Raw genomic sequence first — 16,307 nt, 5'->3', positions numbered from 1 at the left:
TGATGGACCACTGGTCTGACCCATCAGCGGCAATTCTTATATTCTTAGGCTCAGCTTTTTCCAATGGGCATCCACAAAATTGTGGGCACATGTCAAAACTTGTGTCTACATCCTTTGGGCATCCAAGTATGAATTATCACTTGTTAAAACCCTTAAATTGAGGGGTGTGGCTTGATAGCGCTGCAAGATGGACGGGTGATTGCTGAGCTCCCTGCATCCAGGCTTTAATTTGAGTGTTTGTTCAGTCCATCATGAAAAAATTCCCTTTACTTCAGCGTTATCGGCTTACTTATGGCAAACACTAAGCAGACAAGCCTGGAATTGGCTTTTACTGTCAGTGGAAAATCAAAGAGACAGAAGCAGGAGCTGTTGAAACTGTCTAAAACCCCCTTGCCTAAGGAGGGAATAGAAAATGCTGAGATGGTGGAAGAGTTAAGACGGATCCATTTGTTACTGCAAGGAAATGCTGAAAAATTGACAGAATTGAGAGAAGAGGTATACAATCTGACAAAACAGCTAGAGCTATCAAATAATCACCTAGAGCAGGTGGAAAATCGAGTTGAGAAAGTGGAAGCAGGTCAGATTCAATCTCAGAAAGATCATTTTGAGATACAAACTCTATCAAAGTGGATGGAAGATTTTGAGAATAGATTAAGGAGATGCAATGTGAGAGTATTAGGTCTTTTGGAAGGAGTGGAGGGAAATGATGCGGTGTCTTTTTTGGAGCAATTAATTCCAAGTTTGCTCCCTATCACAAAGAAACATCCCCTAGAAATAGAAAGGGCTCACCAGATCCCCACTAGAAGAATCAGTGGTCAATCCTATCCCAGACCATTAATTTTTAAAGTGTTGAGATTTCAGCACGCACTGAAAATTTTGAATCTTGAATTTGGCAAAAGGGAAAAACGACCTAAAATACAATTAGTCAAAGATAATTTTTGTTCCCGACTTTGCTAAAAAGACTGCCAGTGTGCGGAAGGAATTCTTGTCCTTACGGCCTCAGCTCAGATAGCTCGAGGCACAATTTGAACTTTTATACCCTGCTATTATGAGAGTAATACATTTCAGTATGATGACCCTAAGAAGTTGCAGTCGGAGCCTATGACATAGGAGAAGGGAGGATTTGTCATGATGGAAACATGGAGTTTCTGGTTTAGGTTTCATTTCAGTAATCGTTTGATTATATTTATTATTTATCATTTATTTCTGTGCAAACTGTATATGGCCCTCCTTGAGGGCTGCAATCCAGTTGGGTTTTCAGGATTTCCCCAATAAATATGCATTGAAAGCAGTGCATGCACATAGATCTCATGCATATTCATTGGGGAAATCCTGGAAAACCTGACTGGATTGCGGCCCTCAAGGAGGGACTTTGAGATCCCTGGTATATGGGAATGATTGAACTCCCTGGAATTATATTCAAAAACTTGATATAATTCGAAGGGCACGAGACTGTCTTTTAATGACAGTTTAACTGTTACCAGATATTGCAGTTGGAGGATTGTGAGATACTAATGACAGCTGTCAACTGGATAACCAATCAAAAGAGTAGTGTGGAAGAATGATAGGCGGAGCATACGGTTACATGATGACGACAGAGGAAAAGCAGGAAGCAGAGTTACATCTTCTTTGGAACAGCAGCATAAAGGAAGATTTTCTAAGGTGAGATAAGACAATGAGAAGGCTGACATGCACCTAATTGCCAAGAAAGTAAGGTTCCTAGGAGAGGGGAAAATTGGCTTTTACAGTGAAACAGAAGGCAGGTAAACTTGGTTGCTAGGAGATACCTTTGTGCAACAGGAAGTAAATTAGCGTCTGAGAGCTCGTTGGATGCGGAGTTCCAGAAATGAAAAGCAAGATTAGCAACAGAGTGTATGCCGCATGGACGAAAATAGAGCGAGAGGGAGAGAAGAGGAAGATTTGACTGCTTCGACTTATCGTGACCTGACTGAATGAAGACAAAAATAAAGAAAGACATTCAACGACGCATATGGTTCATGAGAATGTTTACTATTGACAGTTTAACTATCACTGGCAGGGAAGGTCAGTGGCTCATGATTGGCTGATGACATCTGAAAGGAAGAAGGAAGGCGGGCCATACAAGATCTTGATGACATATCGTGGATCAGGAAACATAATGGCAGCTACACAATGAGCATCTGCGGATGTTGATTCCAATTGCAAGTTCTTGTCGGAGCTACGTAGCAAAGCATTCGCATTGGGATGGAAGTTTCTAATATATTTGTAGACAATCAGGATACTTTATGATACTGGTGTTTGCTAGATAGAAGCGGATTAGAAGAAAGAAGTGAGGGGAAACAAGTAAAAGGAGTTACGCTGCCACTGTGACTATGGAGAAATTAAGAGCAAGTCTGTAAGGATGTTTGAACGTTTAGGTAATTTATAAGATAAATGCGGAAAATGTGTATGATTGATGATTCCTGCTTAATACTCAATACTCACTACTAAGAATAAATAGTAACTTTATACTAAGTATTTAATTTATTACAGGTTGAAGAGGTTTAAGTGGTTGAGAAGTTTAACCTGGGTAGTGAAGAGAGGGGTGATTTAATTAGCCTCATTTTAAAATATTTATGGGAAGTTTTCTTATTTTAATGTAATCTATAAATTGATGAGATAGCATATGTTTAGTCGCAAATTCAAATGCTGGTATATGCTTTTTATTTAATTAATTGATTTTAGCTGGATATAGAATTATTTTTGTATTTCATTAATTTATGTACTTTAATGCTTAGAGGGGCATAATTGAAAGGGACGTCTAAGTCTGTTTACATCCATCACGCAAGTCGTCAAAATTAAAAAGAGCTTAAGACACATTTTTGAAAAATACGTCCAAAATTTTTTTTTGTTTCGAAAATCGTCTAATTATACGTCCTGCCGATCTGATCATCCAAGCCACTAAATCGTCCATCTTTATACCACATTTTTGTCCAACTTTCTATCCAAGTCCAAAACGCCTAGAACAAGCCCTGTTGGATGTGGGAGGGGTCTGCAAAGTGATGGACTGCATAGCCAGACATGCCACCTAAACAGTGGGGTACCTTACAGGGCACTGCTGTGAACTTCACAAAAAGGGTGCCATGGCTTCTCCTCCCTACAGCTCCCTTATAGGTTATGGTAAGCCCCCCAAACCACCTTCAAATCCCCTAGACCCACTTATCTACCACCCCAATAGCCCTTATGGCTGCAGGAGCCACTTATATGCCAAAACAAAAGGGTTTTGGGGGTGTATAGAGGAGTGCACATGTTTTAATATCAATGCAGTGATTACAGGGGCTTATGGGCATAGGTCCTCCTCTCCATGGGTCCCTAACCCACCCCAAGACAGTTTAAGATAGTTTAAGATGCCTCTGTGCAGCACAACTAGGCTTTCCTATGCCAGGCGGCCGGTGATGATGGTCTGGAGGCTAAATTTTAAAGTTGTGATTAAAATTTTTATGGGGGTGGGGGGTGTCGGTGATCACTGGGGTAGTGTGTGGGGTCTGTTTTATGTGTTTGCAGTGCTTATCTGGAGACTTTAGGTGTTTTTTTGTGACTTAGACCATGGTCTAAGTTACAATGTCCAAGTTACGTCGATCCCGTCCTATATAACCGCCCAACTCCCGCCCTCGACACGCCTCCCGAAACGCCCCGTTTAGCTTTGGTCGTTGAGCAGCACTATGAAGGCCTAAGTCATTTTTAAATACGTCCAAAACCCTGTTTTATTATCAGCACTTAGACGTTTTTGAGAAATGTTTATGGACGTTTTTCTCTTTCGATTATGGGCCCCTTAATGTTTTATATGTTAGAATCTGTCACACAGCTATCCCCTGCTCTGACCGGCTAAGCTGTGCCGAATCTTGACCTGTCGGTGTGGCTTCCTCAGGAAAGCGGAAGGCTTTTCAGGTAAAACAGACCTAGGCTCCTGCCTAGTCTGCCAGGCCACATTGAGATACTTTGCCAATAAAAGGGAGACACAATTCAGGTATGTTCAAATTCTCATTCTTAGGCTTTATTGACCCGGGGGTCTGAATACTATCAGCCACCCTCGTGGAATGCAAAAATTAAGCACAAAGCAAAAATACCATACAGTTGTCAGAATTGTCAGAATGGCTCAAAGTCCATGTATGGCATATAACTGCATTCCCCTGGACTTTCTCTATTTAAAAATAGTCCTCTTCACCAGGGTTTGAATAAGCAGAAATGTCATGAAAATAAACTTCCCAACAATGAAAGTAAACTGCATAAACTTAGCCAGTAGAAAAGAATAGCAAACTTTAAAGATAAAGTTCCCACTCAAGCTCCATTCAGTCCTCTGCCTTGTACTCAAGCTCATCAGCATCAGCTGAGCTTTCCCGCCCTCGGAGCACAGCAAGGTATTAGATAAGCTATTAGCTTTGTAGAGGTTTTATCAGAGGCTTCACACATTCACAGATACAGTCCCTTTATCACACAATCACCTCCGGCAGGGCAGTCTCAGTTTAACAGAGAGCCAGCACACAAACGCAGCTTTGTTGCACTTCCCCTCATTGACTAACCTCCATTCCCTCTGGGTTATAGTCAGCTTCCTGAAGCAATTCAGTGGTGTCCATTACCTCAGCTTTCTCAGCAGCTGGGGTTAGGCTTGGGAAGTCCTCTGTCACCTCCATGTCCTCACTACTGTGGGGTTGAGGAAGGAGACTTCTCTCCTCCCCTGTCTCTCTGCTATGCTGCTGGTACCTTTGCCTTGATGCCTCATCTTCACCTCTTGAAACGAGGACATATGCTAGATGTAATTTTCTTAGATTTCAGCAAAGCCTTTGATACAATTCCTCATAGGAGGCTCTTGAACAAACTTGAAGGGTGACGTGACCCTCCCATCCCCCCACACAATACCCGTGGTGACCCCTCAACCCCCCTAAAATACAGGCAGGAGGGATTCTAGGCCCTCCTGCCCATGGTGAACCCCCCTGCAACCGCCCCCCCAAACCCCCAATCACCTCCCCGAATCACATGACACTTCCCCACCTCCAATAACCCCCTCACCCCCGACACACACCCTGCACTTACATTAAGTTGGACGGATGGGTCTGCCTGGCAGGCCCGCCATCCTTTGAATGGCGGACATAGGGCCTGATTGGGCCATGCACCTAAGGCCCTGCCCACAGGAGGAGCCTAAGGCAACTGGGACAATTCCGGTTGATCACTTGACAATGAAGATGAAAGTGAGGTAATTCAAATTTTGATAAGGCAAAAGAGATAAAAGGTATCTTTTAAATGAATATCCTATCACCCCAACATTTTACACTTTACCTAAAATACATAAGGATAAAAAGAAGCCACCAGGACGTCCAATTATGTCCTCTAAGGGTTCTGTGCTAGAGCCTTTAGCGTGTTTTGTGAACCATTTTCTTAATCCACTGGTTGAAGATAGTCCATCATATATTAAAGACACAAGCCATGTTTTAAATTTATTATCTGTAATACCTAAAAATGAGTTTCCTTTTATCATGGTTACATGTGATGTAGTATCATTATACACTTCTATTCCTCAAAATGAAGCTATAATAATTGCAAAAGAATACTTGAATAACAGGCCAAGGCCACATCAAATTCCCACGGAGTTTTTGATGGAGATACTCATCATAGCAATGAAGGAAAACTATTTTCAGTATGGAGATGAATATTATATACAAAAAAGAGGAGTAGCAATGGGAGCTACCTTAACGCCTGCAATAGCAAATTTGTTTATGACTAAATTTGAATCAGATTGGATAAAAAACTCTCCATTTGTAGAACATATTTATTTATGGCGAAGAATCATTGATGATATTCTCATGCTATGGAAGGGACCAATACATCTTTTGGAAAGTTTCTTTAAATGGCTTAATTCCTGTGATGACAATCTAAAATTTACTACGGTATATTCAGCAAATAAGATAAATTTTCTAGATTTGGAAATCACACAAGTAGAGAGTGAATTTACAACTAATGTCTTTACCAAAGAAACAGATAGGAACACATTTTTGATGTATAGTAGTAACCACCCGGGCAGATTAAAAAACAGTTTACCATACTCACAATTTATAAGATTAAAGAGAAACTGTTCAAAAGATGATGATTTTGAAAGAAAATTATTAAGTAGAGGATATCCTAAAAATATCATTAAAAAAGCATACAAGAGAGCCAAGTATTGCAATAGAGACTGGCTGCTTCTTGATAAGAAAGAAGAAAAAGAAAAAGAAGATATCATTACTTGTGTGATCAGATATAATGGTCTAAGCAACCTGATTACTACCACATTACATAAATATTGGGACATTATTATGATGCATCCTGCTATGAAAGATCTGGAATTGAGAATAGCATTTTCTAGAGAAAAAAATTTAAAAGAAATCTTAAGAGTAGGAGAGAATCTTTCAGTTCAAAAAGAAACATTACCATCAGGCTTTTATAAGTGCCTAACATGTAATATTTGTGGGATATGTATGCAAACGAAGATCTTCAAGAATCCAATGGATGATAGAGAATATGTGATCAAACAATTTTTAAAATGCAAATCCACGTTTGTCATATATTTGATGATATGCCCATGTAGTAAAAGAAGATTGTTTCAAAAGGAAACCAAATGGATCTTCATGTTAAAAACTTTGGAACCTAATGGATTAAATTTGGACATAGACTGGAAACCTTATAAGATTTGGTACAATGAAAGATTCATCTATTACTGGACTCTACAATAAGAACAGATGTGAAACTATTAGGCTTTAGGATTATCTGCTACGCAGGATTTCTGATTATAAAGTCTAATTTTTAGGTTGTCTGTAGCCTTATGAATAAGTTTTAACTTTATGTTCTTTTGAATCACCTTCCTTTTTTATTAACGTGTGCATAGCTTTAGGATGGATGAACAATACAAAGAGATGTGTTTGAGGAATATATAATTCAATAGAGTATATGTTTTAGTCTTCTGAGATATAAGAACATAAGAACATAAGAAGTTGCCTCCGCTGAGGCAGACCATAGGTCCATCCTGCTCAGCGGTCCGCTCCCGCAGTGGCCCATCAAGCCCATTGCCTGAGTAGCGGTCTATATCTATCTATACCCCTCAATCCCTTTTTCTTCTAGGAACCTATCCAAACCCTCTTTGAAACCATTTAAAGTGTTCCTGTCTACCACAGCCTCTGGAAGCGCGTTCCATGTATCCACCACCCTCTGAGTGAAAAAGAACTTCCTAGCGTTTGTTTTAAACCTGTCCCCTTTCAATTTTTCCGAGTGCCCCCTTGTACTTGTGTTGCCCCATAATTTGAAAAATCTGTCCCTGTCAACTTTTTCTATGCCCTTCAGGATCTTGAAGGTCTCTATCATGTCTCCTCTAAGTCTCCGCTTTTCCAGGGAGAAAAGTCCTAGCTGCTTTAATCTGTCGGTATATGGGAGATTTTCCATTCCCTTTATCAGTTTAGTTGCTCTTCTCTGTACTCCCTCAAGTACCGCCATGTCCTTCTTGAGGTACGGCGACCAGTACTGGACACAGTACTCCAGATGCGGCCTCACCATTGCACGATACAGCGGCATGATGACTTCCCTCGTCCTGGGCGTGATACCCTTCTTAATGATACCCAACATTCTGTTTGCTTTCCTTGAGGCCATGGCGCACTGCGCCGATGCCTTCAGTGTTGCGTCTACCATCACTCCCAGGTCTCTCTCCAGGTTACTGACCCCTAGTGGTGTTCCCCCCATTTTGTAAGTGAACATCGGGTTCTTTTTCCCCCACGTGCATGACCTTGCATTTCCCTATGTTGAAGCTCATTTGCCATTTTTCGGCCCACTTTTCCAGCTGCGTTAGATCCTTTTGGAGATCTTCGCAGTCTTCCCTCGTTTGAGCCCTGCTGTATAGTTTGGTGTCATCTGCAAATTTAATGACCTCACACTTGGTTCCCGCTTCCAGGTCGTTTATGTATATATTGAACAGGAGCGGTCTCAGCACCGACCCCTGCGGAACTCCGCTCGTGACCCCCTTCCAGTCCGAGTAATGGCCCTTTACGCCAACCCTCTGTTTCCTGTTTGCCAGCCAGTTCTTGATCCATCGGTGGACCTCCCCTTGCACCCCGTGGTTCCATATCTTTTTGAGCAGTCTCTCGTGTGGTACCTTGTCGAAGGCTTTTTGGAAGTCGAGGTAAATGATATCTATAGATTCCCCTTTATCCACCTGGCTGTTCACCCCCTCAAAGAAGTGCAATAAGTTTGTGAGGCATGACCTACCCTTGCAGAAGCCATGCTGACTCGGTTTTAGCTGCCCATTGTTTTCGATGTGTTCACAGATGCTGTCCTTAATCAGTGCCTCCATCATCTTTCCCGGGACTGAGGTCAGGCTCACCGGCCTGTAGTTTCCTGGGTCGCCCCTTGAGCCCTTCTTGAAGATGGGCGTGATATTTGCTATTTTCCAGTCCTCCGGGATCTCTCCGGTTTTTAGGGATAGGTTGCATATTTGTCGAAGTTGCTCCACTATTTCGTTTTTTAGTTCCTTGAGTACTCTTGGGTGAATGCCGTCCGGACCTGGCGATTTGTCGCTCTTTAGTCTGTCTATCTGCTTGAGTACATCCTCTTGGCTTACCTCTAAATTGACCAGCTTATCATTTTGGTCTCCTATTACGATTTCCTCGGGTTCCGGAATGTTGGTTGTATTCTCCCTCGTGAAGACTGACATGAAGAACTCATTTAACTTGTCAGCTATCTCTTTTTCTTCTTTGACTACTCCCTTTCTATCTCCATCATCCAATGGTCCCACTTCTTCTCTTGCCGGTTGCTTCCCCTTGACGTATCTGAAGAAAGACTTGAAGTTTGTTGCTTCCTCTGCCAGTCTCTCTTCGTATTCCCTTTTTGCTTTTCTAACCACTCGGTGGCACTCCTTCTGGTGTTCTTTGTGCACTTTTTGGTTCTCTTCTGTTTGGTCTTTTTTCCATTTTCTGAATGATGCTTTTTTGTCACTTATCGCCTTCTGCACTGCATTTGTTATCCACACTGGGTTTTTTGTACTATTTTTTTTGCACCCTTTCCTGAACTTGGGGATGTACAGGTTTTGCGCTTCGTGCACAGTCCCCTTGAGTAAGGTCCAGGCTTTTTCTACGGATTCCATCTTCCCTATGTTGCCTTGGAGTTTCTTTCCCACCATTTCCCTCATGGCATCATAATTTCCTTTTTTGAAGTTGAGTGCTGTCGTTGTGGTTCTTTTCCCCTTTGATGATCCAATTTCTAGTTTACACTGGATCGTGTTGTGATCGCTGTTACCTAGCGGGGCTAATACCGCCACCTCTTTTGCTGGCCCCCCTAGTCCATTGAAGATTAGGTCAAGAGTGGCATCGCCCCGTGTTGGTTCCGTGACCAGTTGCTCCATGAAACAGTCTCTCGTGACCTCTAGGAATTTGGTCTCCTTTGCGCAGTTTGAGTGTCCGATACTCCAGTCTATCCCAGGATAGTTGAAGTCCCCCATCACCACCACATTTCCGCTTCTGCATACCTGCCTCAGTTCAGCCTCCATGTCCTGGTCGATTTCTTCCGGTTGTCCAGGTGGGCGGTAGTACAGACCCAATTTAATGTCTGCCCTAGTTCCTCCCTGTAGCTTAACCCATAGTGATTCCAAGCCATCCACCCGTACTGTTGTTTCCATCCTGGCTGAGGGGATGGAGTCTTTTATGTACAGCGCTATTCCTCCACCCTTTTTATGTGTCCTGTCTCTCCTGTAAAGTTTGTACCCTGGTATGGCCACATCCCATTGATTGTCCTCAGTCCACCACGTTTCTGTGACTCCAATTATGTCCAGGTTCTTTTTGCTGGCAATGATTTCCAGTTCACCCATTTTGGCCCTTAGGCTCCTAGCATTTGTGTATAGGCAGTTTAAGACCCAGTTTTTTGCCTTCTCTTTTGGTTTACCTCGTGTTTTGGGTCTCCTGCAGTCCTCCTCGTGGTTCGCCAGCCCCCGAGCTTCATCTCGGTCATCCTCCTCCTGTTGTGTGTCTGTGACGTCCTCAGCCTGTTTCCCCTGCACCTCTTGCTCCCGTAATTCCCACTCAGTTCCGGGCTCTTTTTCACAATGTCTTTGTCCCTCTGGCTCCTGTTGTTCTTTGTTGGTGCCGCTTACCAGTTCCATTTGTGCCCTTGGTCCCTGCAATGCGTCCTTAGGTCCTTTTTCAAAACATACACACTCAGTCCCGAGTCCTCCTTTATAATGTCCCAGTTCAGTATCCTTGTCTGGTACTGATGTCCGATGTGTCGAGGTCAGATCGACTATCGGCTTTCCCCTTTTCCTCAGTTTAAAGCCAAGTCTATGACGTTCTGGACGTTGCGTGCCAGCATCCTCGTCCCAGCTGTGCTAAGGTGCAGTCCATCTCTTCTGTAGAGCTTGTTCTTCCCAAAAAAAGTAGTCCAGTTCCTAACAAAGTGGAAGCCCTCCTCTTCGCACCATCTCCTCAGCCAAACGTTAATTGCCTGTAGTTCACTCTGTCTCCTTGTGTCCGCTCTTGGTACTGGCAGGATCTCTGAGAAGGCTATCTTCCTTGCCCTCAGTCTCAATTTCCTCCCCAGGATCCTGAACTGGTCAGTTAGTGTGGTCCTGTTGAAGTTCCTCCTGCTGATGTCGTTGGTTCCAATGTTGGTCACTACTGCTGTCTCCTCAGTCTCGGCTCCCTCCAGTATTCTCTCAATATTGTTGATGACGTCCTTTGTTCTTGCCCCCAGGAGACATGTTACCAGTCGGTCCTCTCTCTCTCCGGCTATGTGACTGTCTACTCCTCTCAGGATTGAGTCTCCAACCACGATAGCCGATCTCCCCTTCTTCAACTGTCTCTCTGGTCTCAGATCTGTGTCATATGTGCAGTCCATTTGTCCGTCCTCTGGGTTCTGCTGTGTCTCCGCCACTGGTCTCAGGTCTGTGTCCTCTGCGCAGTCCGCTAGTCCTTTCTCCTGGCTCTGTTGGGTCTCCTCCTCCTCTGCCTGCCCAGGTCCTCCGCAAGGTCCTAGTCCCTTGGTGTCTGGTGGTTCCTGTCGTCCAACTGTCGATTCTCTCCTGGTGTATTGATGGTCTTGTGCCTCCACCATCCTGCAGGCCTCCTCAATGAACTTCTCGAGCTCCCTAACTTGTTCCGCGATGTGGTTCTCTCTGGTGGTGTCTTCAGGTGCCCAGCATTGCTCCTCCATGGTGCAGAGTCCCTCCAGCTCCTGGACTCTAATCTGCAGTCTCCCGACCTCCTGTTTCAGGCTATCCAGTTCCTGACATCGACCGCATATGTATGCCTGCCTCCCGGAGGGATGCTGTCCATCTGAAAATGAAACGCACGCGCTATTATATAGGAACTTGCCTTGTTAACCATTAGCTTAAAGGAATCATAGAGACGTTTCTCTAAATGAACACTAAATGTGACGTGAGTACATTGGTTCACGGAAGTATGTTGAACCGGTGTTGGCTCATATAAAGGAAGCTAACCAATGTGCTAATTCATAGGAACGTGCTTTGTTAACCACTAGTTTAAAGGAATTATAGGGACGGTCCCCCAAATGTACGTTAATTGTGATGTGAGCACGTTGGTTCACGGAAGATCTAAAGGCGAAAAAACAGTGTGACAAGGCAGTGGCTGCTGCCAGAAGGATGCTGGGCTGTATAAAGAGAGGTGTAGTCAGTAGAAGGAAGAAGGTGTTGATGCCCCTGTACAGGTCATTGGTGAGGCCCCACTTGGAGTATTGTGTTCAGTTTTGGAGACCGTATCTGGCGAAAGACGTAAGAAGACTTGAGGCGGTCCAGAGGAGGGCGATGAAAATGATAGGAGGCTTGCGCCAGGAGACGTATGAGGAGAGACTGGAAGCCCTGAATATGTATACCCTAGAGGAAAGGAGAGACAGGGGAGATATGATTCAGAAGTTCAAATACTTGAAGGGTATTAACGTAGAACAAAATCTTTTCCAGAGAAAGGAAAATGGTAAAGCCAGAGGACATAATTTGAGATTGAGGGGTGGTAGATTCAGGGGCAATGTTAGGAAATTCTACTTTACGGAGAGGGTAGTGGATGCCTGGAATGCGCTCCGAGAGAGGTGGTGGAGAGTAAAACTGTGACCGAGTTCAAAGAAGCGTGGGATGAACACAGAAGATTTAGAATCAGAAAATAATATTAAATATTGAACTAGGCCAGTTACTGGGCAGACTTGCACAGTCTGTGTCTGTGTATGGCCGTTTGGTGGAGGATAGGCAGGGGAGGGCTTCAATGGCTGGGAGGGTGTAGATGGGTTGGAGTAAGTCTTAACAGAGATTTCGGCGTTGGGACCCAAGCACAGTACTGGGTAAGCTTTGGATTCTTGCCCAGAAATAGTTAAGAAGAAGAAAATTTTTTTTTTAAATTGAATCAGGTTGGGCAGACTGGATGGACCATTCGGGTCTTTATCTGCCGTCATCTACTATGTTACTATGTAAGTGTGTTGAACCGGCGTCAGATCATATAAAGGAAGTTAAGACTAATCAGTAGGATTACCCAGAGCAGATTGAGTCCCTGAAATGTGAGGACGCTGAAAAAAGGTTGGTGATTCAAAATGGCTTGGAGTATATTTTCTATACTGCAGGCAACGGATAGGCAGGCTATGTATTATGAGTAGTAGAAATGATGAAAAGGCCAATTTAAAGTGTTTTAAGTGGTGAATAGAGATTAGAACATTGATTTAGGTTTAAATATAGAAAGCCTTGTATTTTTGAATGTTGCCTGACTTCAATGATACATCATAGTAATTTAATTGGAGTAAAGAAAAATTGATGTTTTAAAGTGAGCCATTATGATTAAGGAAATGTCGAACATTATAGTAGGTTATATTTTTAAAGAGGTATTTTGATGCTCTATTATCATAACAAGGATAAAAGGCAAGTTTAAACTGTTATAATTCAAATGTTATCACTTTAATAGTTAATGTTGAGGATGTATGCTTGACTATTGATATTGAGTATGGTTTTTAAGTATAATTTTTAAATAATAATTTAGAATGAGATGTAATTTATAAAAGTTTCATTTATTATTTATGGTTTGCACTGATTAAGTACTTTCATGAGTAGATAATCAGTCACATGGGAGCACTGAATTAAATAGGTTTAATTAATTTAGATTTAATTGGTATCATGAACTTTTTTAGTAAGTGAAAATTTAGAGTGAGATGTAATTTAAGAAAAAGTTTTATTTATTATCTACTGTTTACACTATCAAGTACTTTCATGAGTAGATAATTAGTCACATGGGAATAGTGAATTAAAGAGGTTCAATTAATTTAGTTTTAATTACTAATTCATAAAATGAATATGAATATTTTCAGTAGGTGAAAAGTATTATACAGTAATTATGAAATGATTAGTTTTTAATTAGGAAATTTTCTGATTTGGGTAATTAAGTATATATAAGCACAGAGATAATCAGTTTTAAATAATACTAATAATTAAAGCATTACTCTTATTTTATGAATTAGTATAAAGTAAGATTTCTACCATATATTTTAAGTATTTAAGGGCATTAATCACAAAGAAGTAATGAGATAATTATTAGAGTGATTATGAGAGTAGATAATAAATTTTATAGAATGATAAGGGTATAAGTAATTTTGGCATATTGAATTCTAAGTTATAAAATGAATACCATATGAATTAGTTGATTAACTATACAATAATGTAGTGATAATTAGGTACAAATGATATAAGTAATGATATAAGTAACTTAAATAGAACACAATGATTATGGGAACTTACACCAAGGAAGGTTTTTAAATTATATAATAAGTACTTCTTGGAACCTAAACATAAGGAAGCAATAAGATAGTTAATTAATAAGACAATAGTTAATTAATAGTTAATTAATAAGACAATTATGTGATTAAGTATAAGGAAGCAACAAGATAGTCAACTAATAACACAATTATGCAGAAGTTATTTAATTAATTTTAATAATTTTAAAGGAAATAAATTAATTATTGATTATTTAAGTATATAAGGCAGTTATTTAATATTTAAGCTTAGTTTTGATTGATATAGTAGGAATCTGAAAATAATTACTCTGTAGACTTTTTTTAAAGAGAATTAATAATGAACATTTGAGTTGATAACATTGATTAGATTGATTTATAGGAATTAAGAATATATGTATGTATATATAGGAACTTTTTAACATAAATATGAAACTTCTCCGTTTAAGAATAAGAATTATTTAATGTAAGTGATAAGTTATATGTTTTAATACAGTACTTAAGTAGTGAATGAAAGACAGTATACAAAGTCTGGAGATTTGGATAGATTTAGATTTAATAAATTGCGTTTTTCAAATGATATATTAAAAAATAGGATAAGTTGTAAAAAATATTTTTTGTATTATGCAGAGCACCTACTGTGAACCCTTGAGAAAGCCCGGTTAGGGCGAAACGGGTCCCGTCGGGATATGCTAAGTACCGTATTTTCACGCATATAACGCGCGCGTTATACGCGTTTTTACCTACCGCGCATACCCCTCGCGCGTTATATGCGTGAGCGCGGTATACCAAAGTTTTAAAACATAGTTCCCACCCCACCCGACGCCCGATTCACCCCCCAGCAGGACCGCTTGCACCCCCACCCCGAACGACCGCTCGCACGCGCTCCCATCCGCACCCGCATCCACGATCGGAGCAAGAGGGAGCCCAAGCCCTCTTGCCCGGCCGACTCCCCGACGTCCGATACATCCCCCCCCCCGGCAGGACCACTCGCACCCCCACCCCGAACGACCGCTCGCACGCGCTCCCACCCACACCCGCATCCACGATCGGAGCAAGAGGGAGCCCAAGCCCTCTTGCCCGGCCGACTCCCCGACGTCCGATACATCCCCCCCCCCCGGCAGGACCACTCACACCCCCACCCCGAACGACCGCCGACTTCCCGACAATATCGGGCCAGAAGGGAGCCCAAACCCTCCTGGCCACGGCGACCCCCTAACCCCACCCCGCACTACATTACGGGCAGGAGGGATCCCAGGCCCTCCTGCCCTCGACGCAAACCCCCCTCCCCCCCAAGAACCTCCGACCGCCCCCCAGCCGACCCGCGATCCCCCTGGCGACCCCCACGACCCCCCCACCCCCCTTCCCCGTACCTTTAGTAGTTGGCCGGACAGACGGGAGCCAAACCCGCCTGTCCGGCAGGCAGCCAACGAAGGAATGAGGCCGGATTGGCCCATCCATCCTAAAGCTCCGCCTACTGGTGGGGCCTAAGGCGCGTGGGCCAATCAGAATAGGCCCTGGAGCCTTAGGTCCCACCTGGGGGCGCGGCCTGAGGCACATGGTCGGGTTGGGCCCATGTGCCTCAGGCCGCGCCCCCAGGTGGGACCTAAGGCTCCAGGGCCTATTCTGATTGGCCCACGCGCCTTAGGCCCCACCAGTAGGCGGAGCTTTAGGATGGATGGGCCAATCCGGCCTCATTCCTTCGTTGGCTGCCTGCCGGACAGGCGGGTTTGGCTCCCGTCTGTCCGGCCAACTACCAAAGGTACGGGGAAGGGGGGTGGGGGGGTCGTGGGGGTCGCCAGGGGGATCGCGGGTCGGCTGGGGGGCGGTCGGAGGTTCTTGGGGGGGAGGGGGGTTTGCGTCGAGGGCAGGAGGGCCTGGGATCCCTCCTGCCCGTAATGTAGTGCGGGGTGGGGTTAGGGGGTCGCCGTGGCCAGGAGGGTTTGGGCTCCCTTCTGGCCCAACTACCAAAGGTACGGGGAAGGGGGGTGGGGGGGTCGTGGGGGTCGCCAGGGGGATCGCGGGTCGGCTGGGGGGCGGTCGGAGGTTCTTGGGGGGGAGGGGGGTTTGCGTCGAGGGCAGGAGGGCCTGGGATCCCTCCTGCCCGTAATGTAGTGCGGGGTGGGGTTAGGGGGTCGCCGTGGCCAGGAGGATTTGGGCTCCCTCCTGGCCCGATATTGTTGGGGAGTCGGCGGTCCTTCGGGGGGGGGGGGAGGGATGTATCGGACGTCGGGGGGGGGGCATCAGGCTTTCAGGATGGGGACAGACCTTCAAGGGGGGACAGTGCACGGAAGTCAGGGGGGGTGAACGGAGAGTCGGGACAGCGCACGGAAAGTCAGGGCGGGCGAAAGGAGCGTCGGGCAGCATGCGCGGTATACCCGTGAGCGCGGTATATCAAAGTTTTTGTGCAAATCATCGTGATTTCTGCGCGCTATATCCGTGTGCGCGTTTTATACGGGTGCGTGTTATTTGCGTGAAAATACGGTAATTCTGCATTAAGGATAAATAAATGATTGAATCATCAGTTGATGCTGGTTTGTCTTACTTCTGGAAAGATTGGAAGATGATGG

The 16,307-nt window shown here is 43.9% G+C and overlaps 1 protein-coding gene across 1 annotated transcript in view; it reads left to right on the top strand.

Annotated features, from left to right (window-relative positions):
* TRPM8 (transient receptor potential cation channel subfamily M member 8) overlaps positions 1–16,307 on the top strand; it is a 2,182,726-nt gene that overhangs the window by 645,925 nt on the left and 1,520,494 nt on the right. The window contains 1 exon segment of the mRNA XM_033944097.1: positions 9,933–9,987. Coding sequence (XP_033799988.1) covers positions 9,933–9,987 — 55 coding nt within the window.

The sequence above is a fragment of the Geotrypetes seraphini genome, chromosome 5 (genome assembly GCF_902459505.1).
Source record: "Geotrypetes seraphini chromosome 5, aGeoSer1.1, whole genome shotgun sequence".
Lineage (NCBI taxonomy): Eukaryota > Metazoa > Chordata > Amphibia > Gymnophiona > Dermophiidae > Geotrypetes > Geotrypetes seraphini.
The sequence above is the reverse complement of the archived record's forward strand: the minus strand, read 5'-3'. Positions and strand labels throughout refer to the sequence as shown.